Genomic DNA, 27269 nt, shown 5'->3' on the forward strand with positions numbered 1-27269 from the left:
GTACTTTGCCGGCGCCCGTCGGACTTCCAGGCTACAGTTGCGTCCGAGCGCCCAGGTTGCGCGCACTGCGCGGAGGGCAGCAGCTCCGGGAGGTGGAGGTGCTTCGGCAGCGGGGCCGGAAACGTGAGCGGCCGGGAGAGAGCCGGCGAGGACTCGGCACGTGCGCCGGAAGTGTGCTCGGCCCAGGGAGCGCCGGCGACAGAGCCGGAAGTGTGCGCGGCCGGGAAGCGCCGCGAGCGCGCTTCCGGTGTGCGTGGCCATCACGCGTCGCGCGGTTGCCCCGCAGGCCCTTGTCCTGTCTTGTCCACCGCTGCGCCGGCGCTGTGCTGCGTTCCGCGGCCTGCAGTCTCCGCGCGTCCCAGCGAAGGCGGCCCGACATGAGCGGCAAAGAAGGTGGCGTTCGCGGAGGGTTCGGGCGCGGGCGCGGTGACCGTCGGGTCTCGGGCTGCGCCGCCGTCCGATCGCAGCGGCCGCGCCTGCCGCCGGGAGTCCCGGGGAGCCCGGGCGCGGGAGGCCGGGGCGGGAGGGCGCGGCGGCGCGAGTCCACCCAGCGCCCCTCTCTTCCGCACAGGCCCGGGCGGCTTCAGGAAGAGGAAGCACGACAACTTTCCGCACGGCCAACGCAGAGAGGGCAAGGATGTGAGCGCGTCGTCGCCAGTGATGCTGGCCTTCAAGTGTAAGTGCCCCGGGCTGGCGGGCGGGGGCCGGCCGCAGCGCGTCCGTGTGCACCTGCTTTCCCGGGCTGCCGCGGTGGGCACGCGGGTGGCTCTGCCGGGAAAGCCTGAAGTCCATAGGCGTGACTCCAGGGCCCGCTGCCCCACGCTGGCCTGAGGGCACGGGTGAATGGCAGGCAGTGGGTACTGAGCACGGCACGGGCCTGGACGTTGCCCTGGGCCTGGGTCGTGGTGCCTCGGCTGGTTGCCTAGCATGTTCGTGTTCAGTGTGTGTTCGTTTTGTTAACCAGTCTTTTGAAGGCAGACTGATGTGACCTGGCACGGGATGGGAACGTTGTTAGTGAATTACATACGCGTATAGATCCACGGTCGCCTTGTTCTCAGCCTACTAAACTGATCAGGTTTCTCCCCATTTTGAAACCACAAGACAGAATCCTTCCTCTGCCCCCTCTGTCTGCTGACCTGTACTGCATAGTTTCTGTGGTTCAGTAACAAGGAAAGTATTCACCTGGCCGGTTCTGACTGGCAGTCATTGAAAGCTAGATTGGGGCTTGAGGGATTGAGCTGTTCACAGTCTAAGCCTTCTGACTACAAGCAGCTGTCTGTTCCTGGCCATAGAGCTGCGGGAGTGTCCTCATGAATGGCACCTACTTTCCCTAGAGAGAATAAGGAGGAAACCACGGGCCCTTAACCTGCAAACCTCAGACATCACACACTATCACTTTTACCACATTGTATTTGCTAGAAGCAAGGCAATTTTAAAACCACCTCATGTTTAAGGGGAAAGGAATTAGGTTTCATTTTTTTTAAAAGGGGAGAGTCTCAGATAGTTTGAGGCTAGCACAGTACCTACAGTGATCTTCAATGATTCAAGAAAATTAGCTGTAATTGAACAGAGAGCATACTGATACAGCTTCGTACAGCTTGGAGTTGCTCCTAATTCAGTGCCTTCATTGCCTATTTGATGAATCACGATTTTCTCTGAGATCTGGTTCAAGTAGCTTGTTGGTGGTAAACATGTTCATTATCCATCCACTTAGTGAAGAGATGGTTATTGATATCTTTCAGCTAAACCTAATATGTATATTTGCTATAACACAATTACATCTTATTTATTTGTTTTATCTCTGATACTGGCCTGAGTTCCTTGAGGATAACAATTGTATCTTATCTAATTTTATATTAATTTTGTAAAATTAATATATCCAGCTCACAGTGAGCCTTAAAGTATTCATAATACAGTGTATGATTAAATAATAAATGTCTATTACCTTGAAATATTGGATGAAATCTTGGCCTAATTTCATCTTAGTAATAAAAGCTGCTTATAAAAATTATAATTGAGGTCCTGGCCAGCTACTAACTTGGCTAATAGTTTATTTAAGTTCTTGCTTTTTAATTCTTGGCAGAACACATCTGTCGATTCTCTATAAGCCAGGCAACTTCTGGGTCTTTGGAGTGAAAATGCTTCTGAAATAAGGTCATTAATGAGAGAAGTAAGTGGTTTATGGGCATTTCAATGATGATGCTTGAGAATTTGGAAAGTTGATACTTGAAATTTACCGAGTAGCTCTGAAATACTCTCAGCCACATAAAAATAGACCTTTGTGAGGTGATGGTTGTGCTCATCAGCACAAGGATGTCACGATGTTCATGTGTACTAGCATCAGGTTGTATGCTGTATGTATTCATGATCATTTTTTGGTGCTAGGGATTAAACCCAGGGCCTTGTGCATGCTGGAAAAGTGCTCTGCCGCTGAGCTACATCCCCAACCTGTGTGCACAATTTTGATGTGTCAGTTATAGCTTGGTGAAGCCATGAGGACAGGAAGACAAGCAAAGAACAGGAGAAAGTCATCAATGTGAAAAAAGGCATTTCTTTTCTGGAGATATACATATTTTATGTGGAAAGCTAATTTATCTTAATTAAAGGTAATTTTTGTAAGCAGTTAGTGTCATTTTATGATCACATCTCATGTTCACAAAGGTGGGCATGTCTTTACATTTTTCACAAAATGCTCATTGTGAGCCTCCTCTGTGGGAGAACCCAAGTAAGGCATGTCTGCAATTTAAGAATATTTTGGTTTCTAGTAGAACCTTTGATTTCCATGTGCTTTAGAAATAAGGTGATTTTGTCCTTTTCATTTTTATAGAGTAAATAATTGTTTTGTGCATATTAATATTTTTAAGTGCAGTTTTTGCCTTCTAGCCATTTTGTATTCTAAGCAAATTAAAATATTCTCCTCCAAGATTGCCAAGTGTCCTTGTAAAGATTATAGGTCTGTGGAAGGAGGTTTCAGCAGAGGTCTTTCTTTTTCTTTTAAGTTGTAGATGAACACAATAACTTTGTTTTGTTTATATGTGGTGCTGAGGATGGAACCCAGTGCCTCACACATGCCAGACAAGTGCTCTACCACTGAGCCCCAGCCCCAGCCCCAGGAAGGTCTTCAATGAGAACACTATCTTACAGAGAAAATGTGATGAGATGATGTTGTTGGTTAAACTTAAACCCAAGATGCTTCAGGAAATACTCTGCTGTCAAAGGTATACTTACTTCATTAAAAGGAGTCATTAGATGAATATTTTACTACTGTTGACGCATAAGAGTAAAGAAACTTAAAATCTTATTTTATAATATCAGTTTTTTTTAAATCTTGGCAATTCATACATTTGAATCAGTTGGGGTATAATTTCTCATTTTTCTGATTGTACAGATTGCAGAATCACATTACAATATCAATTTTATTTTTAAATATTTTTTAGTTGCCAATGGATTGTTCTGCTTTTCTGCAGATAGCGGGATATGAGGGAAGACTGTGCAGCAGATTGAACAGTGCTTTAGAACTCATTTGTATCAGTAGCTCTAATGAATAGTTATAGTGTGAATTCCAGCAGCATAACATCCATTTAGAAAGGCTGCTGTCCACTAGTTACAGGGTAGGACAGTTCATTGCATACTAGAGGCAGTGCTCAGTGGGCAGGTGGATTTGTAGTATCTTTTCATAAATTTTATTTATGGGACATAGCATGCCACTGGCAGGTGGTGGATTCATTTCAAACTGTAGATGTGCTCTTGTCCAGCATGTTGTACTACGGTGACTTTAGCTAGCAAGTCAAGTGTTTTTCAACATCTATCTCTGGGCCTTCACCGCTATCCTGTGCTCTGAGGATGTGGTGGTGGGGACAGAGCTCTTGCCTTCCTGAATGAACCAGTTAACACACTGTTAAGTAGACAATAGAATGTTAGCTGGTGAAGCATAAATGTTGGGAAATAAGGAACCAGCGAAGCATGGTCAGGGTCTGGAGAGGAAGTGAGAAGGGGCAGCTGCCATTCTGAGTGATGAAGTGTGGACCACGAGGTGGTCGGTGGGAATGGTGTTACAGAGAGGCAGCAGTGTGAATCAGGAGCAGCAGGAAAGCAGGCCAGGGGAGGTGTGATTTCACTATTTGAATATCTTGGATTCTGCGCATTATTTTTCCTGCAGGTGATCTTAATATGTCTACAGACTCCTGGTGTTCGACTGTTTTAGTTAATGTTTTTTTATATATGTGTATGTTTGTGTAGTATAATAAAATGAGCTTTGTATTCTAGAAAAGGTAAAACATTTTCTTTCAATTAAAATTATACCTTTTTCTCCATTATAAGTATACCAATGCCTCAGATGGGGTCTTTTAAAAAGTAATAAAAATAATTTTGTTACTTGCTACAAATTTTAGTAAGGAAAACATCTTGAACTGAAACAGCAGTTCATGGTGAAGAGTTTATTAAAAAAGCTTAAAAAACACTTTGTATTTGATAATATTAAATTAGATTTTTTGTAAATAAAGGCAATTAGAATAAAAATCTTTCCTAATATTTGTCAAAAGCAATTTGAGCAGAAGAAATGAAAATTTATTAGTTTAAAAGCAATTATATTTCACCAGTATAAACAGAAATTCCCTTCAGTAGTGCCTTGAGCAATAATTGCTCATACAGGGTCAGGAAAAACAGTAAGTATAGGAGTCAGAGTGGTCACATTCAAGCAAAGGATGTTTGGGGCGAGACGTTTTAGAGATTGTGCAATGCCTTGTTCTATAATCAGGAAGGAAAAGAGGAGTGAAAGTGGGGAAGGAGACTCTCGTGGTTACATAGTGTTGTCTCTTCACAGTGTCAGGATGAATCATCAGACAGGATACCACAGCTGTTTTCAGCCTCCCCTTGTTCTTGGGAACTCTTACTTTCTAGTTTTTTCCTTGGTTCTCCTCTTCCTAGATTGATTGGTTGATTTCTTTCTTTCTTTTTTTTTTTTTTAAATATTTTTTTTAGTTGTAGATGGGACACAAAATCTTTTTTATTTATTTATTTTTATGTGGTGCTGAGGATTGAACCCAGGGCCTCATACATGCAAGGTGAGTGCTCAGCTACTGAGCTACAGCCCCAGCCTCTGGTTGATTTCTTTCTTTCTTTCTTTCCTCCTTTTTTTTTTGGTGTGGTGCTGGGCGTTGAACACAGGGTCTTGCACATGCTAGGCAGACACTCCACTAGTGGGCTGTGTCCCAGCCCCCTCTTTCTAGATTTCTTTTCTTTTTTTTTTTTTAATTTTGTTTTTAATTGTAGGTGGACACAATATATTTGTTTTACTTATTCATCTTTATGTGGGGCTGAGGATAGAACCCAGTCCTCGCACATGCTATCCAAGTGCTCTGCTACTGACCCCAGCCCCAGCCCCTCTTTCTAGGTTTCTCACATCCTGTGTTGTCTGACTCAGTTCTTAGCTGGTCTTCGCTTGGTCTTATTAAAGTTGTGATGTTTCTGACTGCATTTTCAGACTGACTTTCCCATGACTTTCTCTGGTTTGCTGAATACTTTATGGTTTATCCCTGTAGTTAAAATAAAACCAATTCATATAATGATTGTGAATTTTTAATCTTTTTTTCTCTTTATTTCTTGAAAATAGTATTTTTTCAAGTACATTTGGTTTGAATGCAGTATAGTAACAAGGTGAAATAATGTGCATTTTAAGTTCACATGGTTTATTTATTTTTTTTAATTTTTAAAAATATTTTATTTTTTAGTTGTAGTGGACACAATACCTTTATTTTATTTTTATGTGGTGCTGAGGCTCAAACCCAGGGCCTCGCACATGCTAGGCCAGCGCTGTGGCGCTGAGCCACAAGCCCAGCCCCCAGGTTCACATGATTTATAATAAATTGACTGGAGTATTACTAGATACTTACGTGTGATAGTCATATTTTTAGCTTTTAAGGAACCGAGGTGTAGTTCACAAAGCTCCTTTCATCTTCATTTAGTTCACCAGTGCTGCTTTAATGCAGTTCATGGGCTCTGTTAGCCTCAAGGATTCATGAATGGTGTGTTTCTGTGCCTTGTTGTCATGTACAGAAAGGTATTTGGAGGACAGTGTCCTGCCTCCTGTGTTTGAGACTTAGGTGACTGCGTGTTCTGCTCATGTTTCTCGTCAAGTGAAGGCAGATGGCTGCGACCACGCCTGCATTCGCCTTGCGTTCTGCTGTGTGAGTCGCTAGGCTTGAGTGAGCGCGCACCTGCTTATGGTCATCTGTGTTCTCAGCGTTTCAGCAGGAACTGGATGCGCGGCATGACAAGTACGAGAGGCTGGTGAAACTCAGCCGGGACATAACCGTTGAAAGTAAAAGGACCATTTTTCTCCTCCATAGGATTACAAGGTGCGTAAGCCTATTTAAAATTTGTTACAGTTGGATACAGTTACATATATTTTTTATACTTCAATGAACAGTCACTGGCTGTCAGATGTGGTGTCTTTGTGAATATATTGGGATCAGAGAGTATTAGCAGCAAGTACATTTTAAAACTAATGTTTTGTTAAAAATAGGTGGGGAAAATTCTTAATTTTGGAGCAACCAGGGATTTTCTGTTTTATGAAGATCAATCATTCAGATATAGCTATTTGAGAAAATAAATTTTGGATTATTTATTAGAGCCTATTACATTCAAATTTTACTTTGGTAATAGGTGTGGAAATTTAATATTAAATAAATGTTAAGGTAGGGTCATCCTCATTTGTTTCCAACTCATTGCACTCTTTCAGTTGTTAAAGTTGTTCTGTTACCTTCATACTGTTAACTGTAGTGCATGCACTACCGTTTTATTTTACCTGTTTGTAGCACATGGTATTATCAACTACTTGTCTTTGAAAGTTCTTCTTTGTTTGACTTTTCTGTTATTGTCTTCCTTTAGGACTTTATGTTGTTCTTTTTTGGTACCAAAGATTGAACTCGGGGTGCTTAATCACTGAGCCACATCCTCAGCCCTTTTTTGAGACAGGATCTTGCTAAGTTGCTGAGGCTGGCCTTGGACTTATGAACCTTCTGCCTCAGCCTCCCGAGCTATTAAAGGTGTGGGCTACTGTGCCCAGCTTACTATGTTCTCGTTCTAAGCAGACTGTCTGTATTTGATGTCTTGGCTGAAAGTAAAGAAACCACCTAGAGTAGCGTAAACAGAGCAGGGAAGTGCGCGGCAGTGATTACGCAGATGCTGCTGTGTGTCTCGCAGTTTTCACTGTTGCCTTTTCCTTTGCTTCATACTTTATGTGGCCAGCTTCCTTTGCTTCTCTGTTCCATGTGGGGTAAAAGGTGCCTGCCCTGGAGTTCCCAGCTCATATATCTGGGTCCTGTTCCAAAAGAGATTCTAGTTGCAAATTCTAGATGCCACTCCAGAGGGGTAGCTGTGATTGATGTTCCACTATGTATCTTGTCAAGCATTAGGTAAGGCCAACTGTGATAGCCTTCTTTTATCAAAAGCATTATTGAGGTATTCCTTCACTAACTTAAAACTTTTTAAAAAAATGTTTATTGTTAAGTTTTAGGTGGACACAATATCCTTATTTTACATTTATGTGGTGCTGAGGATCGAACCCAGTGCCTCGCGCATGCTAGGCGAGTGCTCTACCACTGAGCCACAACCCCAGCCCCTTAAAACTTTTTTTTGCGTGATACTGGAAATCAAACCTAGTGCCTTGCAGTGCTCCATCCCTGAGCCATATCCCCAGCCCTAACTTAAAACTGGGTGTTGAGTCCGGGGTTGCTCTATTATTGAACTACATCCCCAGCCACTTTTATTTATTTTCTTTAGACAGAGGGTCCCTAAGCTGCTGAGGTTGGCTTTGAGCTTGCAGTTCTCCTTCTGAGCCTCCTGAGTAGCTGGGATTACAGGCATGCACCACCATTTAGAACTTTTAAGATAAGTCTCTAATACTCTAATTTTTATTCCATTAAATGGAAACAGATATGCCGTACATATTCATTGAATGTGGCAGTTAATTTTTTTCTTAGTTGTCTAAAATCAATTTTTGTGCTAATAGTATATTACAACATTTTCCATTAAATTAATAAAATATAATTGTAGATAAGGGTTAAAAGTATCCAAATACATAGATATTTAGTCCAGTTAACTCATATTTGGATGATTTTGGTTTTTCATTATTAAAGCTGAATTTCTAAAAGTTCCCAATATCTTAATTATAGTGCTCCTGATATGGAAGAAATACTCACTGAATCAGAAGTTAAATTGGATGGTGTCAGACAAAAAATATTGCAGGTAGCCCAGGAGCTGTCAGGAGAAGACATGCATCAGTTCCACCGAGCCATCACCACGGGTGAGTCTGCCTTCACCTCAGGGGAGCTTTGTTTTAGAAAAAATGCTACATGATTTATGTCTGAGTTGCGTGAATTTTAGTTGATATCTGATCAAATCACATTGGCTGTTTAAAAAAAAAAAAACAGGGTCTTTTGGGTAATGTGAAGACCGTCTAAAAACATTCAGTTGGCTTTATTTTTCTGACTGTAACAATAGTTACTGATCTAATATGGTAATTGGAAATATAAAGGTAGTAGAATGAACTTTCTTGGTTTTATTCAGTAGACAGGGAATATCTCATTTCTCACTAAAGGAAAGTCTCATGGTGATTCTCAGTTTGTACTTTGGTAGTTCATGGAGGAGAGTGTGTCCCTTAGCTAGATGAACCCAAACGTCTCCCACTGTGACTCCATCTGGGAGCCTGGGGATAGGGTTGGGTTTTATCTGTTTATTTTAAAGAATCTTGGTGGTCACCGCTGTCCCATGAGTTGAATGAACATTCAGAGTTCTCAGTCCTTTCCTCTGTCCTCTTCTGAACCCAAGTCCATTGCTGGGAGAGGTGATGTGCCACCCAGGTGTACCCTAGGACTTGTAGCAGGGTTGGGACACGTGTTCACTTGTCTGTCTGCTCAGTGTGTGTCTAGTTTCAGCACTTGTTTCTCAGAAATGATGAATTGTCTTTCAGCTTTGGTGTCAGATGGTAGCTGCGTGTGCAGTGGGGTCTTGGAGGTGAGATGCACTGTTGGAGACTAATATGAAAGCCCAGGTCTGTGAGGAGTTGTTGCAGCCATTCCCAGAGGAGTTAAGGACCCAACTCTGTCATTTGTTAGTTCATATCAGGGGCTTATTGCCGGGTTTCTAATCTCCTGACTAAAAGGCTCAGGGGTCATTCCAGTTAAACTGGGCTAACTGGGCTGCACAAAATAACCACACAAGAGACACAAATACCTTTTTCTTTGGGCTGTGACGGCTCCTCTGACCTTAAGTGTCCGTAGAAAGAGAGAGAGCGAGAGCATGCGCTGACCCCTTTTATTGAGGAGAAGCTATTCAAATGAGACAAGGGGTCAGGTTTCAGGGGGCTGAGTCTATCTTCATGATGTCCACTGTCAGCAGGTTGACTGACACCTGGGTAGGCCACACCCAAGGGCACAGTGAGAGAAGGGGACAAACACAAGGCACTTCCATGGAAGATTCTATCCTAAACAGGGCAAGGGGTTATATTACAAAGGAACAGGTCAGCATAGCCTCACCCATGGGGCTGTAGCAAGACACACCCATGCACGAGACACGACCCTCGCACCCAAGAAGGGTGCCACATTTCTGTGACTGAATGCCTCAGCACTCAGCTAGGGAGTGTGACCCAGTCATGTGCAAGGTTGGCCTCCCACAGCTTATTTGTTTTTAAATAATAGCCATCAGTAATGAGCGTGGTTTAATGCATTCAGTTTGTATTGTCAGAAGGTACCACCTCAGATCTAAGACGGATTTCACTAGGGTGAGAAGGCCAGAGATGTTGGTGGGAAGGTGAAGGGAAAGCTAAGCCCATCTTCTAGCAGAAAATATCTGAGATATCTTCATGACCTGGTGCGGGAAAGAGTTCAGAATGACAGAATACAGTACCTGTTAAAGAACAGTGGATCAATTGAATATCATTAAAGTTAAGGCGTTCTACAGGGATGAGAGGGGGGAGGGAAAGGGAGAGAGAAGGGAAATTGCATGGTAATGGAAGGAGACCCTCATTGTTATACAAAATTACTTATAATAGGAAGTGAGGGGAAAGGGAAAAAAAAACAAGAGCGAGAAATGAACTACAGTAGATAGGGTAGAGAGAGAAGATGGGAGGGGAGGGGAGGGGAGAGGAGGGGGGATAGTAGAGGATAGGAAGGGCAGCAGAATACAACATACACTAGTATGGCAGTATGTAAAAAAGTGGATGTGTAACCGATGTGATTTTGCAATCTGTATACGGGGTAAAAATGGGAGTTCATAATCCGCTTGAATTAAATGTATGAAATATGTCAAGAGCTTTGTAATGTTTTGAACAACTAATAATAAAAAAAAAAGGCGTTCTATTTCTCAAAAGTTGTAAATAAGGAAGTGAAAAAGCAAGCTAAAACATGAGAGAAGACATTTAAAATACACGTTTGGATAAAGATTCTTACAAATAATCAAAAAGAAAAATATTGTAAAAATGAAGAAAAAACTTGAACAGAGGCTGTCCTCCCCACCCAAATAAAGACCGTCAAATGGCTGATGTACATATGAAAGTGCTGTTGTCCTGATAGACTGCATAACACAGAAGTAGGACCACAGTGAGCTCTCCTTGCCCCCAGTGTGGCCCAGTTATAGAGACTTAAAGGATGAGCTGGCGGCATCTGGACCTTAGCCTGCGCTGTACAATGCAGAAGACCTGAAGAGGCCCGGAGCATCTCTTGTCATAATGCCTGAATTGAACAGTGATCACAGTGTCCGTCAGTAGGAAAGTGGATACATGAATGACGTAGTTTTATGAAATCTACTACAAGCAATAAAAATGGCAAATATCTGCAGCAGTGTCACAGGAATCTCATGGTCACTGGGCAAAATAAGCAGGCCCAGAAGAGCACTTGTTGTATCTTTCTTCTTAGGTGGTATGTGAGTGCAGGCAGGTCTGATGTGGGAGACAGAAGGGAGAACAGTGGTTTCCAGGAAATGGAGTGGCCGGCAGGGTTGTTGACTAGGGGCACGAGGGAACCTCCTGAGGTGATGGGAATGTTTTACATTTTGATCTGGGTGGTTAGATAGATAAATACACGTGAAGATTCATTTATTGACTGGTGTAGTGCTGTAGGTAAACTGCACCTCATTTTTTCTTAAAACCAAGAAAAGCTAGTGCTGACACGTGAGTTCTTTGCTCCTTTACCAAGGGTGCTCTTTGCATTGGGGACCACATGGGCAGTGCTTCCCTTTCTGGCAGTGCTGTGGTACAGGTGTAGTGTGCTCAGTGGAAGAGCCATTCATTCTTAGGGGTGGTGCTCTCTGTCAAAACCTCTGGTGGCTTCCCTTGGCTCTCATTCCTGGCTGGTGGTGGGTTGGTATTGGTGGCCATCTCTGCCTCACACTCTTGTCCTCCACCTTTGCTCCTCCTAGTGGAGGTGCCTTGGGGAGAAGGTAAATTGGAACTCTGTCCAAAGTGCCCTGCAGGCCGCAGTTGCGTGTGTATCTTGTCAGAGATGAGGCAGGAGAAGCGTGTTTGTATCTGAGTGCCACGCTCTCAAGGGAGACCTGGTGAGTTACGGCCACCTCACCTCCCACAGCTGGAGCGCCAGCTGGAGCAGTGGAAAGGTAGCCAGTCTCAGTAGAAGCTGTGTTGGTTGTGCACTTGAAATCCTGAGGGACACTGGCTGTTGGGGTTGGTGCTGGGGAGCCAGGTTTCCAGAAAGACTTTGAAGCAGCAGCACAGCCTGTCTCACTGCATCACAGTGAGCAGAGTCTCAGTTGCAGGTCTCTGGAGCTTCCTGTTGGCTTGAGTGACTGAAGGCGAGTTTGAAGAGCTCTGTACTCCTGTCATTGTTTCCTTCACATCATGCAGGAAACCTGTCATACAAAAACTTAATGGCAACATATAAAAGCTGACCACAGTTGTCCCTACTTGTCACGTTGATCTGTCCTTAAAACTTGTATCTTTGCCTGGTGCAGTGGCGCATGCCTGTGATCCCAGCCACTCAGGAGGCTGAGGCAGGAGAATCACAAGTTCAGAGCCAGCCTCAGAACTTAGGGAGGCCCTTAGCAACTTAGCTGAGACCATGTCTCAAAATAAAATCTAAAAAGGGTTGGGGATGTGGCTCAGTGGTTTAGTGCCCCGACTTTAATCCCCAGTAACATACATACACACGTATATACTCTTGTGTATCTTTATAAAAACTTGTGTGTTTTCCTCACCGTTTTGGTGTTGCAAAGGTGAAAAGTGATGTAGTTTTTCTTGAGTGGATCAAGCTTCCCGGTTTCTTACCAGGTTATGGCTATGCTCTGTTCTGCACTATTCCCCAGGCACTGAGTGGGACATCTGAGATTTGGCCCATTGGCTCTACTTGGCATGTCCTTCACTTAACTCACAGGTGAGGGGTGGGGAAAGAGTGCCAGCAGCCAGGGCCACGTGCATAACCACTCCAAAGACACCTTGCAGCTCTGCGGTGTGGCTTGCCTTGGTTGCCAGTGATGTTCCTCAGGTTGGGAGGGAGTGGGATGGGCACAGCTGTTCTAGACTTCTGTTCACTGTGTCACTGAGGACGCTCGTGCATACCTTGTCTGTTTCAGGCCCTTATTGGAGTTTTCTTTGAGAAGAACCTACTCTTGGATTTTAAAAAGTAGGGATTTGATTCCTTATAGCCCACTTTGCTGCAGAAAGTCCTTAAAATTATTTCAGTTGAAGCAATAAAGATTTTTAAAGTTAAGGAATAAAACAGTCAAAGAGTATCCAGGACTTAAAAATTTTCTGACATTTATTTAATAAAATTGACTATTTACAATTAGAGTGTGTTAACAATAAGGTGCTTACGAATTGCCTGCTGCTTGTCATTGTTACGTGTTTGTTTTGGTGTTACTCCAAGTAGTTGTTCTTTTGACTTGGAGATAAAACAGTTCTGGCATTGAACTAAAGGAGTTCTGGGCCTATTAAGTATAGTGGCACACAGACCATTTCCTAAGGGGTATTGCGGAGTACACACATGAGTATCCTTGTGTTGAACAACAGCAAAACCCCGTAGGTCTGTTTCCTACACATTGCTTTCTTTCCTTTTAGTTGGTTGGCAGTACTGGGGATTGAACCCAGGGCGCTCTGCCACCAAACTCTGTCCCTAGCCTTTTTAAAATTGGTACTGGACCCAGGGGTGCTTTACTATTGAGCTGTACCCCCACACCACCATAATTTTTTGTTTTTTTGATTCAGGGCCAGGCTGGCCTGAGACTTGTAGTCCTCCTGTACTCCCTGCCTCCCAAGCAGCTGGGAGTGCAAGCGTGTGCCACCGCACTGAGCTTGTTGGAGGTATTTTTTAAGCCACTATTCTTATATTCATGATTTCTTTCAATTCTTGCAATACCCCTAAATTATTTTTACCATTTTACAAATTAAGAAATTGAGGATCACAGAAGTTATGCCCAAGGTAGTAAGCCACCAAGGGTGTCCTTGGTATCTTTGAGTGGATTCAGTTTACCTCTTGACTTTAGAATCTAGTCCTAGTAAGGGCTTCTGTCTTGCTTACCCCAGATATTAAGGTTTTCTTTATAAACTAGTATATGTTAATTGTTTTCTTTTTTCATACCACCAAACAACTTACACTGTTTCTTCATTGTCTCCCTCTCCCTTATTGGAATGTAGACTCAAGTCTCTGCAAAGGTTTTATTTTTGTATGTACTTGAAAAATGTTGAAACAATGAAGAACAAAACTATTTTTAAAAGACCCCTTTTTTTCCCAACCATATCCTTTATCTGATGGTTTGCTTTGTAAGTTTTTAATTTCACTGTTGTTTTTTCTAAAAGAAAATGTTTCCAGTACTATTAAACATAGTAGCTGGAATTGGATCGATATTAATGTATCACACTTAATCCAAGTATTTTCCAATAAGAAAGTTCTGAAGTCCATTATAGTCGTACAGAGAAATTTGATAGTTTCAGCATATTAGCAAAACTGGGAAGGCATACTAGAAAACGAAGTAGGATGTGAATATCTGTGTATCTGTTTAAGAGAAGTGCCAGAGACCTTGGTGAGTTAAGGTAAAGCCAAGTGGCGACACAAATGGCTGGCCGGTGGCATCATGGTGGCTCGCCAAGGTGGAAGTGATTTCCTTCTCTTCTCAATGCAGGCTGTGTAGTAGTGGTGCTGAGCGTGCTCTGCCCATCTGGTCGTTTAGGGACGCGGCTGTCCAGCCTCTGATGTCACCAGTGTCAGAACCACCAGGGCGTCAGCGCAGGACTGAGGCTGGGGAAGGAGGAGAGTGGAGGGAGGTGCTGAGGGTTTCTGGTGCAGCTATGGACGTGCAGGAGGGACTTTGGCCACTTCTATGGGCCAGTGTCACAGCCACATCTGACTGCAGGGGAGAGTGGGAAATGAGGTCCCTCTGTACCAAGGAGAACAAGAGACGTTGGATGACTAGTAATTTCTTCTCTGCCCAGTGTGGTAATTTTGTGTTCTTTTGATTTAGTGGAAAATTTGGGTATATGCCTATTCTTAGATTTTAAGCTTTTTGTGGAGATTTTCATTTTGTTTGAGAGTATTCAGCTAATTTTTAAGTGATTTTGTAATTCAAAGGGTGGTGGAGGACATCAGCTCCCACCCTGGAAGTGTTTTAAACCTCTTTATACCTCTGAACATTCCTGTTGCTTTCCTGGGGCTCTCTGGAGCCCAGGTCTCACTTGGTAAGGATGGGTCTTCTCATTGTTTTGGAGCTGGTGCACCAAGTCAGAGAGGCCCTTCCTTCTCCTCACAGACTCTTGTGCATCACGCTGTGGTAGAGCACACAAAGTGTGCTGCCACATCATCTGCCATTGCCCCAAGCCCTAGCAACTACTAATTTCCTTTCTGTCTGTATGAGTTTCTCCTCTGGCATCTCATGTAAATACAGTTAAGCAACATGTGGCCTTTTGAGTCAGGCTGCTTTCAGGTAGCATCATCTTTTCAAGGCTGGCTGTATCTTGGCATGTGTCGGGACTTCCCGTACATGTCCCCCACGCTAGTTGTTTGGAGTCTATTACCCGAGGGTACCACGTTGGCTCACCTGCCGCTCAGTTTCCCCTTTGGCCCCTGTGAGTGGCACTGCTGTTACCATCCTGCAAGCCTTCATGTGGACACCTGCTTTCCCTCCTCTCAGGTACAGCTCGGGGCAGGATCGCTGAGTCCTGTGGAAAACAGTTTCTAGAAAGCATCAGAAGCCTGCTAATGAAATTGAGATGTGAGGTTGCAATTTATCACAAAGCCTGTCTCACCTGTTTACCTTTATATGCTTTGTTTGTTTGTTTTGCTGGCACTGGGGATAGAACCAGGGCCTCTCACATGCCAGGCAAGTACCCCACCACAGAGCTACACCCCAGCCCTTGCATATGGTTTTTGATGGAGAATTGGACTAAATGTGTATTGCTTAAGATGTAATTTAAGAATGAGAGGGGCTGAGGTTGTAGCTCAGTGGCAGAGCGCTTGCCTAGCATGTGCAAGGTACTGGGTTCAATCCTTAGCACCACATACAAATTAAAATAAAGGCAGTCTGTCCATCTACAACTACAAAAAAAAAAATTAAAAAAAAAAAAGAGTGAGCAAAGATATTTAGAATCCTTTTATTGAGTTTCCCTGTATATGTTCTAATAGGGAAACAAGGAGAAAAAGAAATTACATGAAGTCAGCCTCTAGACATCCCTCTTACTGGAAGCTGATTCTGTAAATAATTCTGATTGGATTTTATCCAAGGTAAAGGCAAAGGGGAAGGCATTGTTTGATGACATGTGGCAGTAGGCTGAGAATTTTCACCTTGGAGATTATATGCTGAACATAACGGATGTCCTTGTCATCAAGTTTAAGCACAGCTTGTCTAAACATCCTTTTACCTACTTGTGAACAAAATGCTGTTCAGTGTTTTGGGCCAGTTGTCCTTGAACTTTCTCGATGATACAACATGAAACCTAATTTCTGTGGAACAGAATTGGCCACCTTACTTCTGAAGTGACTTTTGTTAACATATCCTGAGTGTCCCAATGACAACTTAACCTCAGGAAAACTTAACATCAGACAGCTACCCATGTCTGGCAGAGAGTGGCACCATGGATACATTTTGGGTCCTCTTATTCTGTATGACTTTTTCCCAATGAATAAATCAGGACTTCTGATTCTGAGTTTTCTCTGTAACAATATATTTTTTTTAATGGACTCAAATCCAAGATAACTATAAGTCAAATACAACTGTCTAGATAGTTCCAAATATTTGTGGTCCTGGGGATAGAACCCAGGGCCTCATGCCTGCTAGATAAGTACTCTGCCACCGAGTTCCATTCCTAGTCCTTATTTTTATTTTTTTAAAATTTTGAGATAGGGTCTTGCTAAGTTGCTGAGGCTGGCCTTGAACTTGAAATGCTCCTGCCTTATCTCTGAGCATCTGGTATTACATGCTGCACTGCCACACCTGGCTGATAATTCAGAATATTTGAATAGCAAAATTTATATTATTTTTGCCAGGACACTTTAAAGTTTCATAAGATTAGTGAGAATGAACAGAGAAGGTTATTTGAATCAGTTTATTAGGCATTTGGTCTCTTCCACAAGGTACTATCTTTGGGGAAAGGGCCAGGAGTCCAGTTGTCAAGGGGATGGAGTTGCATTTATGAGTCAGACAGGCTTTCATTTTTCCCTGAAGCACAAGTTTTGTGTGGTGGGAATTATGAGGGCTGCCTTGATTGGGATGCATCAAAACATTTTATATGTAGAAAAAGATCGGAGAATTTGTAGGCACAGAGGAGTGTGGGACTGTGAAAGTAAGTGTTAGGAGATGACATTGAGGGCTGGGGCCGGGGATCAGCAGTAGAACACTTGCCTAACACGTGTGAGGCCCTGGGTTCAAACCTCAGCACCACATAAAAATGAATAAACTAAAGCAAAGATATTGTGTACAACTAAAAAGAAATATATATATATTAAAAAGGAGATGATGTTGAAGCATTGGGGAAAGTTGTAGTGGAAATTCAGTGGGAAAAGGTAAGAACAGTGGGCGTGTTTATGTGGAGCTGCATGTAAAGCAGGTGAAACCGGGGAAAGCATGAGCATTTGAACTACAGCCCTTTTCACTTGACTTCAGGCCTCAGCTGTCATGAAGGAAGGACTGACTATCGGTAATGCAGCCAAGCAAGGTTCGATGGGCACTGAGAGAGGCCCAGGGCTTGTTGTTCACGTCTTATCTTAATTATTAGCTGTTTTATCCGGGGCTTCTGGGTAAAGACCCATGAGACTTGACAGCAGGGGCTTGAGCGGGTGCTTGTCCCCTGTCCACGGCAGCATTCTTCAAAAGCTGGAGGTGACCCGAACCCACCTGAGTAAGGGTGGACGGAGAGGCAGAATGTGGCCTGTTCATATCGTTGAGTGTTTCTCCACCTCACAGAGGAAGGCAGTTCTGATTCATGATGCACATGGATGAGACTTAAGGACTTCAAGCTAAGTGAAATGACAGTCACAGAAGGACAGATACTGTGGTTCCCCTTATGCCAGGTCTGTAGTCAAAACCAGGGACAGAAAGACTGATGGTTGCCAGTATCCAAGGAGGGAAAAATGGGGAGATGCTGTTTAAAAGAAGATCCCAGTTTTGCAAAATGAGGGGGTTCTGGAGGGGCTGGGGACGTAGTGCAGTGATAGAGTGCTGCCTGGCATGCACAGGCCCTGGGTTCCCCCAGCAGCCCCCACCCCACACAAGGTGAGATGGTGATGGTGTGTACACTATTAGGGATGTATTTATTACCACTGACATGTACAATTAAAAATGGTTAAGATGGTTTTTTTTTTTTTTTTTTGGTGGGATTGAGCATTGAACCCAGGGGTGCTTTAACACTGAGCCACACCTCCAGCCCTTTTTATCTATTGAAACAGGGCCTCTTGAGGTTGCAAAGGCTGGCCTTAAACTTATGATTCTCCTGCCTCAGCCTCCCAAGTTGCTGGGATTACAGTTGTATGCCACCATGCCTGGCAATAATGAAACTAATTCTAAAAACAAAATCAAAAGGATTCTAATCACCATTGTTCTCTAAGCAGGGTGATAGAATTCATTTTATGGTGAACAAGCATTGCTTGCTAAATTGCTGTTTTGCTCACAGAGACCAGTAGGGTCTAATCTGGACCCCTGGGCCTCAGTGAAAGGCGGAGATTCTGCCTTCCCAGGTCCTCTGTGGTACACGAGGACATTCTTCTTGGGTCTGTGTCGCTTGGTTGAGCAGAGCCTTTTAAGGAGTTCGTGGACATGCAAGAGGAGGAAGGGAGCTGAGCTGAGTGTAGGCACCCTGCGTTGGAGTGCCTTGTGTAGTTAAGGAGGAGTCAGTTCAGTGATAGGTGGAGCTACGCTCGCCTTTGATCACCACCACCCAGATGCCTGGCAAGAACAGCTTAGAGGAAGAGTTTATTTTGGCTTATGGTTCAGAACACTTAGGTCCTATGATCAGGGCCTCCTCTGCCCTTGGCCTGAGGAGAGGCAGAGCACTAGGTGGGAGGGCGGAGGCAGAGGACAGCTGCTGGGCTTTTGACCAGCCAGGTGGAGTTCCCAAGGGCAGGCCCCCAGTGATCTTCTCTTCTAATCATGCCCCACCTGCCTGCAGTCACCACCCAATGAGTCCAGATCACTAATCCATCAACTGGATTAATCCACTGATGAGGTTACAGGTCTTAGTCCAGTCCTTCCACTTACTGTATATCCCAGCACATGGGCTTCTGGGGAACGTTCCTAGATCTAGACCGTAACAGAATAAGCCAATAATCAGTCAGAAAGCAAACTAGCAGCCGGGCGCGATGGCACATACCTGTAATTCAAGCGGCTCAGGAGGCTAAGGCAGGAGGATCGCAAGTTCAAAGCCAGCCTGAGCAATTTAGTGAGGCACTAGGCCTCAGTGAGACCCTTTTCTCTAAATAAAATATAAAAAAAGGGCTAGAGATGTGACTCAGTCGTTAAGCACCCCTGGGTTCAATCCCCAGTAAACCCCCCCCCCCCAAAAAAAAAATTAATTTGTAGGTAGTAAAATTGAGTGGAACCAACCTCCAGGCTTGGAGCTCCGTGTGAATACCGTGCATTAAGCACGGTGGTCTCTGCCCTGGCAGTGGGAGTGTTACGAGTCGCTCTTCCTACTGAAACGTTTGTTTTAAAGTCCATCTTAGTGAAGCTACATTATGTGGCAATCAAACAAGAATTCTAGCTGCTTCTGCAACACGGTGCTCCCAAGTGATACAAAAGTGATACAAAAGAATAATATTGTATTGCTAAAAATGTTGGTGGTCTTAGAAATAGCTATGTGTGAAGTAATGTCAAATTCAGCAGAGTAGACGGTATGGGGAGGGGTCCAGCTTTTTTCCTACCATGTGCCTTTTTTCATGTGGCTCTGAAGTTAATACCACTTCATAAAACATTCATGCCACTTTAAGAAAACTGGACCAAAAAAACCAAAGGCCGAAATGTTTTCTCTGATGTGTGTGGATGCTGATCCATAATGGGGATGGGGGTGGGCATGGGGAGCAATGGAGGAACTTTAGATAGGGCAAAGGGGAGGAAGGGGAAGGGAGGGGCACAGGTAGGAAAGACGGTGGAACGAGATGGACATCATTACCCTAGGTACACGTATGAAGACACCAATGGTGAGACTCTGCTTCGTATATCACCAGAGACATGAAAAATTGTGCTGTGTATGTGTACTATGAATTGAAATGCATTCTGCTGTCATAATTAAGTAAATCTAAAATTAAAAAAAGAAAAAACTGGACCAAGAAAACTTGACCTCATAAATTGGTCCATTCCGCAGTGGCTTGACGTGACCAGATCAGGACCAATACTTGGTGATACTCTTTAGATGAATGCTTGCTTTTTGAAGGTCAGATATAGCATGTCAGACTTTAGGGGACATGATTAAAGCAGTGCAGGCAGGACCCTCTATAACAGCTCAAGAAGAGCCCGAGGCACAGTGCCCGTGACAGGGTCCCCTCTATGAGCTGGGTCCGGGCAGCTCCTGGTGTCAGGTTGTCCATAGTGGTGCGAGCACCCCTCCACCCTATGCAGAACTTCACCTCCCAGAGTGAACCTGTGCTCCTACTGTGTTTTGTAGGTTTTTACAACAGGCGTGTTCCTAGTTATTAAGTGTTCTTCCACAACTAAATGGAATTACATTACATTACCTGTTTTTTTAAAAAATGGATGTCTTTATTTAGTTGTGTTTCTATGTCTGCTCTGTGCAAGGCACTGCTGACGCAGCAGGAACAGCACTGGAGCACATGCCTTGCTCCAGCTAGCCAACCATGAGAGCCGGGGCCGTCAGTCCCATCAGCCTTGGTACAAAGGCCTCGGAAAAAGTGTGCGCTGCCTTCGCCAGCACAGGCCTGGTGGACTCTGCTGTGGAGAGGGGTGGTCGGGGAAAGTCTCGGACTGTGACAGTTCTATTCGTTTAGTCTTCCCTTAGTGATTTTTTTTTTTTTTCTTTTTTTCAGGACTGCAGGAATATGTGGAAGCTGTCTCTTTTCAACACTTCATCAAAACACGGTCATTAATCAGTATGGATGAAATTAATAAAGAGTTGGTATTTACAACAGAAGACAGTGGGAAAGAAAATAAGACTGTGAGAACTTAAAATATTTCTCATTTGTATAGTATACATAATGGCTTAATGGTTGTAGGGGATGGACTGGCTCCATGTGGAGAAGATTGAGATGGGTATGATCCGTGTGATTTTAGATTCTCAGCCAGGGAAATAGAGCTTTTAAATGTTCTAGTTAGGGATAGAAGAGGAACAGCTTGGGGTACATTGGGAAAAGAAACACTCTTCTGCCTAAAGCAAGCACTGTCATTAGTTCTTTTATTAACCTTGTGAGACAAGAATTATAACCCCATTTTACAGAGAAGGAATTAGGCTTTTAAAGAATAGCTAACAAGAAATCACACAACAAGTAAGGCATGGTGGCTTGCTTCTGTGATCCCATCAGGAAGATTGCAAGTTCAAAGCCAGCCTCAACAACTTAGTAAGACCCTGTCCAAAATTAAAAAATAAATAAATAAAAGGCCTGGGGTGTAGCTCAGTGGTTATGCCCTGGGTTTAATCCCCAGGACAAAAAAAAAAAAAAAAAAAGCCACACAGCCAAGTGGTAGCACTGATATTTGAAACCAGGCATTTTGCATCCAAGCCTCTGTCTCGTCTCTGTGCCAGAATTTTTCAAAGTGGGCTGCAGTGGTCCCTTGTGCTAGGTGCTGCCTCAGAGCCTTGTTGGAGAGGCTTTGACCTCAAGCTTTGTAGTGAGGCCACATACATACTCCATACCCAAGGGATCCAGTGAAGTCATCGTTGCATAGTGAGAGCTCTGAATCACTTAGATCATGATGCTTGTGTCTGAATTTATGTAGCTCTTGTGAATTGACTTTTTGCAGGTAGATTTTTTTTTTAAATATTTTGTTTTAGTTGTAGTTGGACACAATACCTTTATTTTATTTTTATGAGGTGCTAAGGATTGAACCCAGCGCCCCGCACGTACTAGGCAGGCGCTTTGCTGCTGAGCTACAACCCCAGTCCCTGCAGGTAGATTTTTTTTTTTCTAGAGAGAGAGAGAGAGTGAGAGAGAGAGAATTTTAATATTTATTTTTTAGTTACCGGCAGACACAACATCTTTGTTTGTATGTGGTGCTGAGGATCGAACCCGGGCCGCACGCATGCCAGGCGAGCGTGCTACCGCTTGAGCCACATCCCCAGCCCCCTTGCAGGTAGATTTTTTTTAAACAAGCACTCTTTCTTTTTTCTTTCTGGATTTTAAGATAGAACACTGAGGCAACAGGGTGGGCCCTTTTTTCTTTTTGTTTGTTTTGGTTATTCCTGACAGTAGAATGTATTTTGACATATTATATATACATGAGTGCAACTTCCTGTTCTTCTAGTTATACTTGATGTGGAATTACACTGGTCATGTATTCATATATGAACATAGGAAAGTTATGTCCAACTCATTCTAGTCTCTCACCTATTCCTATTCCACTCCCTTCCCTTCATTCCCCTTTATCTAATCCAAAATACTTCTATTCTATGAGTCAACATCCACATGTCAGAGAGAACATTTAGTCTTGGCTTTTGGGATTGGCTTATTTTACTTAGCATGATACTCTCCATTTCCATCCATGTACCAGCAAATGCCATAATTTTATTCTTTAAGGCTGAGTAATATTCCATTGTGCACACCACATTTTCTATATCTATTCATCTGTTGAAAGGCACCTAAGTTGGTTCCATAGCTTGGCTATTGTGAATTGAGCTGCTATAAACATTGACGTGGCTGCCTTACTGTAGTATGCTGATTTTAAGTCCTTTGGGTATGAACTGAGGAGTCGGATAACAGGGTCAAATGGTGGTTCTATTCCAGGTTTTCTGAGTAATCTCCATACTGCTTTCCGGAGTGGTTGCATCAATTTGCAATTCCACAGGGAGGGCCATTTTGAATGATGTACCTTTTGATGTAAAATTGTGACATAAACTTCTGATAAAATTTGTTTCCCTTTTTTTGCCTTTTCCCCCACCTTTTATTACTTTTAGCACCAGAGAGTCAGGATAGGCAGGTGGGAGGTGGAAGGAGCTGCAGTAGTAGCCTTCCTGTAGATCAGCTGGAAGCTAGTCTGACACAGGGGCCAATGTGGCATGACTGCCGGGCCTTGAGGACACCACGGGCTGCTCTGCGCTGCGCTGCAGTGTGTGACACCGACTGAGGAGCTCCGCTCCGACCAGTGAGGCTCCTGCCTGCTGGCAAAGGGTGGATGAGCTGCCGTGAGAAACAAGCGACCCGCTTGACCCTGCTTCTTAGTGCCACCCGGGATTGCCACAGCCCCCTTCCTGCTCCCTCCTCCCCAGACAGGAGTGTCCAGGGAAGCAGACAGACTGGGAGCAGAGTGCCTGCCGTGCCACTGGCACCAGGTTGTTTCAGGGTGTGGTGCTTGTCGTCACATGCACTGTCAGGTTGCCGAGCCACGTTCCTAAATGCATTTCCTTTTAATGTTGAGGGTATTTGGTGCTGGGATTTGATAGGGTAGGTATTGTGCTCTAGTTTGCCTCTTGAGGATATTGTCAAACTGACTTTATTTAAAAATTACAAAGTTTCAAGCATACAGAACAGTACAGGGTAGAAACAAAGTGAGGGCCCTGTGCCCACAAGCAGGACTCAGTGGTTGTTAGCATTGTGACATATTTGCATTTTCTAAATGTTTTTAATTAAGCCATTGTAAAGCAAATTAGCAATATCATGGTATTTCACCCTAAATACTATAGTATCCATCTTGAAAAAATTATACTTTAAATTTCTTTTCTTTACTAATAATTTTCAGGAAGATATTGCTGCCAATTTGTTGAAGTTTGTTAATTTTTAAATCATGCTTCTTTTTCTAAAATCAACTTATTTATAACCTCCATATCATGGTAGAAACAAAGAACTAACATTTTCCTTAAGTTTATTTTATGAGTGGCTTGTGAAATAAATGTATTCCTCTCCACCCCCCACCCCCAGCCTGCTTTTCTAAAAGGTGCCAGTCTCTGATAGGAACATGGCAGGTACTCATGATGTGATTTTAAAGGCATCGGAATGATTGGGAAGCCAGCTTTGGATACATACCATTTCTGTTACCGCCCCAGCCCTCTCACCTCTGCTGATTCTTGGGCCACGTTCCTTTGCTATGTGATAAGGAAGGGGACAGATGGTCTCTGAGGAGCAGCGTTGGGATTCCTGCACTGGCTGCACAGCAGCCACATTGATCGTGATGAAAGCAGGTTGGGCTCTGCCGTGTCCTTAGTCACTTCTCAGAGACTCTTCATCACCTCTAAGAAAAGATTCCTTGATGTGACATTGAATCCCATCTGTCTTCTGGCCTCAGCCTGCCCTACTCCTTACCTTAAGTTTTCCTCAAAAGAAATAGTGCACTAGTTCATCAGGTTATATAAGCACAGTTCTTACCTGCCCACCTGTGCGGTTCCCGCTTCCTACAGTCTCGGCTGTAGTTGCACCGTCACCTAGCCAGGGCTCATACAGTTTATAGTCTGACCTCACCACTACAAAGGTGATCTGGAAGAGAGAGAGTGATGTGGAGAGAGGGTTTGCACGTGGATGCTTGCTGCCAGCACTGAGTGTGTACTTGTGTTGGAGCATTGTGTTGAGGATGGGGTCAGTGCTGTCTCATTTAATCCATAAAATAAATCTCTGAGAGGGTCCTGTTATCCATATTACAGATGAGGAGACTGAGGTTTTAGATGAGATAATTTGCCAAGGGCATACACCGAATGCAGAAAGGTGCTGGAAGAGGTGGGAGGAGATGCCGCGAGATCCTTGGAAGTGTTAACCTCAAAGCAAGAGGGACCACTGGCCTGGAGGAGGGAGGGCGAAGCATCTGGGGGTGCAGTGAGGCTCTGTTGGCAGGAGAGGTGGTGCCAGGGAGTAGGCAGCTGTACTGATACCAAGAGGCTTGGGGTAGAGGGGGTTGCTCAGGGGAGTTAAAGGTTTGAGGAGTATTTGAGGAGGCTGCAGAGGGAACCACCAAGGAGCGCTGAAAGAACTAGTGAGTAATTCCTAGCGGAACACATTCCACGTGGGTGTGATCGCTGCACTCGTCCTCCCCAGTAAAGGGTCCACGGGTAGGTTTTAGTATTGATTCCAGGTTCTGATTTCATAGGCTGAGTGCAGGAAGGGCACAGGAGTGTGAGAGAGCCGGGGTGCTGCAGCGAGAGGCCCCCAGTCATGGTGGTTGATTTTGAGTGGAGAGGGGCCGACTGGCTTGGGAAGGCTGTGTAATTGTCGGTTGAATGGCGATTTTCGTGCTGCCAGATCATGAGGCCATGTTGAAGAACACTTTCCTCTGTCTAGTCAAGCTGGAGGCAGTTGGTCTTCCTGGGGCAGTATGGATCTCAGCACCCTGGGCCTCTGGTCACTCTTTCCCAGGCCACGGGCAGGTTCCTCTTCCCTAGCACAGGTGCTGCGTTCCACTTGGATACAGTGGACTGGGGCGGCTGGGTTCCCGCATATGCGCTCTGCAGTGTGCTTTCTTTGTGTGCATTGCTTTCTGTTTTTTGTTTTCTAGCCCTCCTTGGATGCACAAGATAAGCATCTTGTCACTTGGAAACTGAAAGTCACACCTGTGGATTACCTTCTGGGAGTGGCCGATCTAACTGGAGAATTGATGCGGATGTGTATTAACAGTGTGGGGAATGGGGACATCGATACCCCCTTTGAAGTGAGCCAGTTTTTGCGCCAGGTGTACGATGGGTTCTCCTTCATTGGCAACACTGGGCCTTATGAGGTCTCCAAGAAGCTGTACACCCTGAAACAGAGTCTAGCCAAAGTGGAGAACGCTTGTTACGCCCTGAAGGTCCGGGGCTCTGAGATCCCAAAGCACATGCTGGCAGACGTGTTCTCGGTGAAGACAGAAATGCCTGATCAAGAGGAGGGCATCTCCTAGAGCAGCGTCCCTGGCTGATCCCAAGAGACCAGTTTGTAAGACTGTCACTTAGCATTTCACTGGACTTTGTTGTGGCATTGGCCTTGAAGTGTTTTCAGTTGTTTGTCTTCTCAGTTGTACGCACACTGTACATACAGTTTTCAGCTGAGGCCCTCTTATCATTTGTGCAAGTGTGGGCACAAGCGTTTGCATGTGTGCCTGTTTGAGATCTCTGCTGGCTGACCTTCACCATTTATCTGTGCTAGGTAAACGTGCTTTGTATTGCTTTTTCTGCGGTACCCCTTTTAATGTACTTGGTGTGAATGTTGTGGTGATCATTTTTAGTGGCAGCCATTGTAAGTTGGTGGTTTTGTTTTAGATAGAAAAGATTTCTTAGTTGCACTTCTGGACCTGAACTTCCACACCTCCAGAACTGGCTCCATTCATGGAGCAAGGAGTAAAAACTAATAACCTGTCAACATTTTAAAATTATAAGTTTTGAGGTATTTTTGTGAGAATTTGTATAAAGTTCTGGCTAATTTTAGGCCGTTTTGAGTTTATAGCCTTCCAGAAAAAAATGGACAAATGCCCAGATATTAATGTCTTCACTGTTTTGTTTTCTGCCGTGCTGGGGATGGACCCAGGGTTGTCGTGACAGGCCAGCGCTCCACCACTGAGCTACATCTCCAGCCCCTCCTCATTTTTTTTTCCTTTTGTTGTAGAAGATATGGTGGGGAATTGGAGCTAATATTTTAATGTTTTCAGCGGTTAAGCTGAATTATGTATGTGTATGTAACTAACAAGCTTTTAGTGAGTATTTAGCGGGATTTTCCCCCTTGCCAATATTAGAGGCATGTTTGAAGACTTTCCTGTTCTAGCATCTATTAGAAATTACATTTAGGTAATTGCAGTGAAATATTGAAACACTCGAGTTGATCCCAACTTTTAGAGTTGTCTGTGGCATTGGTAAAGTTGCCAAAGAAGATGCGTGGTGCATAGTTGGGCAGCTGAGAATGGCGGTGTGGTCTCCGATGCTCCTCAGAGGTGGAACTGCCCTGAGTGAAGTGACTGGAGCGCTGGCTTAAGATCTAGTTACTGGGTTTTGTTTTGGGAAAGGTCATCTCCGCTGGTAAGAGCTAATCCTTGACAGTGTCCCTTTTCGAACAGTGTCACCTAAGTGGATGGAGGTCGAGGGACCTGGTGCAGAGGCTGCTACAAGGTGGGTGGTCCTGCGCCAGGGCACCGTTGTATGGAATCAGCTCCTCTGCACACTCTTGTTACTTCTGCCATTTGAATTTAAATAAAAATAAAATGGTAATGGATTGATGAATGTTTTACAGATGTTTAAAATAAGTCTTTTGAATAAAATAAAGAAATTAAGCTCACTGCTTTGATCCTATTGAGAAATACTTAAAGTTTAGGACTTCTGTTGAAACAGGAATCCTGATCAGACTAGCTGAATATGGCGGGTTGTCATTTCTAAAGTCAGTCCAGAGGTGGGGAGGTGTCCAGGTGGTTCACTCGGAAGCTCAGCGACACTCCCCTCAGGTTGTGTCCCCCTTGATGGTGGTGTAGAGAGACCATGGAGATGCTGGCCCAGGGCTGACTTCCACAGCTCCCACAAAGGAGGCCGTCCCTTCTCGTCACATTGATCCACGCCAGCTAAACAGCTAAACCACTCCTGTGAACTGGTTCCTGGAGAGGGGAATGGAATGACCTTCGAAGGTGAGGGACTGGCTCAGACTGTCAGAAAGGAAGTGGCTTCTGGGTGGGTGGCCAGAGCGACTCTTGCAAGTGGATAAGAGCCCTTGCTGCTGTTGTGTCCCTGGGGTCCCTGA

General features: G+C 44.2%; 1 protein-coding gene across 1 annotated transcript; it reads left to right on the forward strand.

Annotated features, from left to right (window-relative positions):
- Positions 1 to 225: 225 nt before the first annotated feature.
- Tsnax (translin associated factor X) lies at positions 226 to 26816 on the forward strand. The gene is made up of 6 exons (XM_027948019.2): positions 226 to 393; positions 572 to 676; positions 6242 to 6356; positions 8175 to 8305; positions 20472 to 20599; positions 25075 to 26816. The coding sequence occupies exons 1-6, from the start codon at positions 378 to 380 to the stop codon at positions 25450 to 25452; spliced, it is 873 nt and encodes a 290-aa protein (XP_027803820.1). The 5' UTR covers positions 226 to 377; the 3' UTR covers positions 25453 to 26816.
- Positions 26817 to 27269: the final 453 nt, after the last annotated feature.

The sequence above is a fragment of the Marmota flaviventris genome, chromosome 12 (assembly GCF_047511675.1).
Source record: "Marmota flaviventris isolate mMarFla1 chromosome 12, mMarFla1.hap1, whole genome shotgun sequence".
Taxonomy (NCBI): domain Eukaryota; kingdom Metazoa; phylum Chordata; class Mammalia; order Rodentia; family Sciuridae; genus Marmota; species Marmota flaviventris.